Source organism: Cystoisospora suis (genome assembly GCF_002600585.1).
Source record: "Cystoisospora suis strain Wien I chromosome Unknown contig_2753, whole genome shotgun sequence".
Classification (NCBI taxonomy): Eukaryota; Apicomplexa; class Conoidasida; order Eucoccidiorida; family Sarcocystidae; genus Cystoisospora; species Cystoisospora suis.
The window spans coordinates 5,495-6,649 of record NW_027155549.1 but is presented as its reverse complement, the minus strand read 5'-3'; the positions used below and the strand labels follow the sequence as shown (position 1 = coordinate 6,649).

General features: G+C 41.6%; 1 protein-coding gene across 1 annotated transcript; it reads left to right on the top strand.

Annotated features, from left to right (window-relative positions):
- Position 1: 1 nt before the first annotated feature.
- CSUI_005703 (uncharacterized protein) lies at positions 2 to 701 on the top strand. The gene has a single exon (XM_068065873.1). It carries the CDS (start codon positions 397 to 399, stop codon positions 628 to 630), a length of 234 nt encoding a protein of 77 aa, XP_067922149.1. The 5' UTR covers positions 2 to 396; the 3' UTR covers positions 631 to 701.
- Positions 702 to 1,155: the final 454 nt, after the last annotated feature.

Genomic DNA, 1,155 nt, shown 5'->3' with positions numbered 1-1,155 from the left:
TTGTTGTATGTAGTTCGCTCCGTTTCCGACTTCTCCTTTTTTCTCTCCTCTTTCAATTGTCTTTTTCAATGTTCGTTTCTTTGATTTTCCGTTTGTCCTAGAAGAGAGAGGGAGAAGCATCCGCTCTTCTTTCTTTTGTTCGTTTAGAGGGGAAAGAAAGAGAGAGAATCTCTTCACTCGAACATTTCGCTGTCCTTCGTCTTGAGAGATAAAAGAATGAACGGATGAGCGAGGGTTGAGAATCTCGTGCGAGAGTTTGATGAAGGAAAGAGAAACAAGAAGAAAATCGGTGATGTTGAAGATCAACGACACTCTTACATGATAGCTGTCTTCTATGAGGTTAGAGTATAAACGACCGACTTTTTTTGAAGTGTACATACACCCGAGGGAGAGGAGATGATGACGTGTGATTCAGTAGTAATATCGATAAATCTAGCCAAGAGAATAACACGGATCTATGCAAACACACATAGAGGAATATACCTCTTGTCCGTCACCACCTCAGAAGGTTCATGTATCTCTCAATACACCTCGGTCTCCTTGTATGTACGTTTCTCTCTGTATATATATATATGTACGCATGTACGTATACAGATAGATAGTAACAGATTGATTACGAGGATCCAATAAAAGCTTGAGGTAACAGGTAATTCTCCTTCAGAGAAATTACTCTTTATGGCAGGTGAAGGAATGGTCAGGAAGGCTCTGATAATGAACAACCATGAAGCAGCGGACATGCTTAGAGAGTATTTTTGTCTTGACGGTCGATATCAAGCGACTATCAGGACAGGAAGAGTTAGTTGGAGTAGAGAGGAAGGTGTATCACCTCGAAAGAGTACGTGCTTGCACCTCTTGTTCACAGTCTTGACTTCTCTAGAGTTCCTCCTCAATTTTTTATTTTGCAGTTCAAACAAAGAACAAAAACATGAAGGCACTTGACACTATTCGGTTTGAAGCCTCTTATGGCGTACTCCGCTGTCTATCTAGGTAGATGCCTTGCATGAAGTAAGATCCTTTGTCTCTTTCATGGGGGCTTCTCCAGAAGACGGAAAGAGACAAGCTAAGAAGCGACTCTGCAGCAAGAGTGACTGTTACTGCTGTCAGTAGGATGCCTTGGGGAAGACATTAGAAGAAGGTTTCTTCAAAACAGAGTAA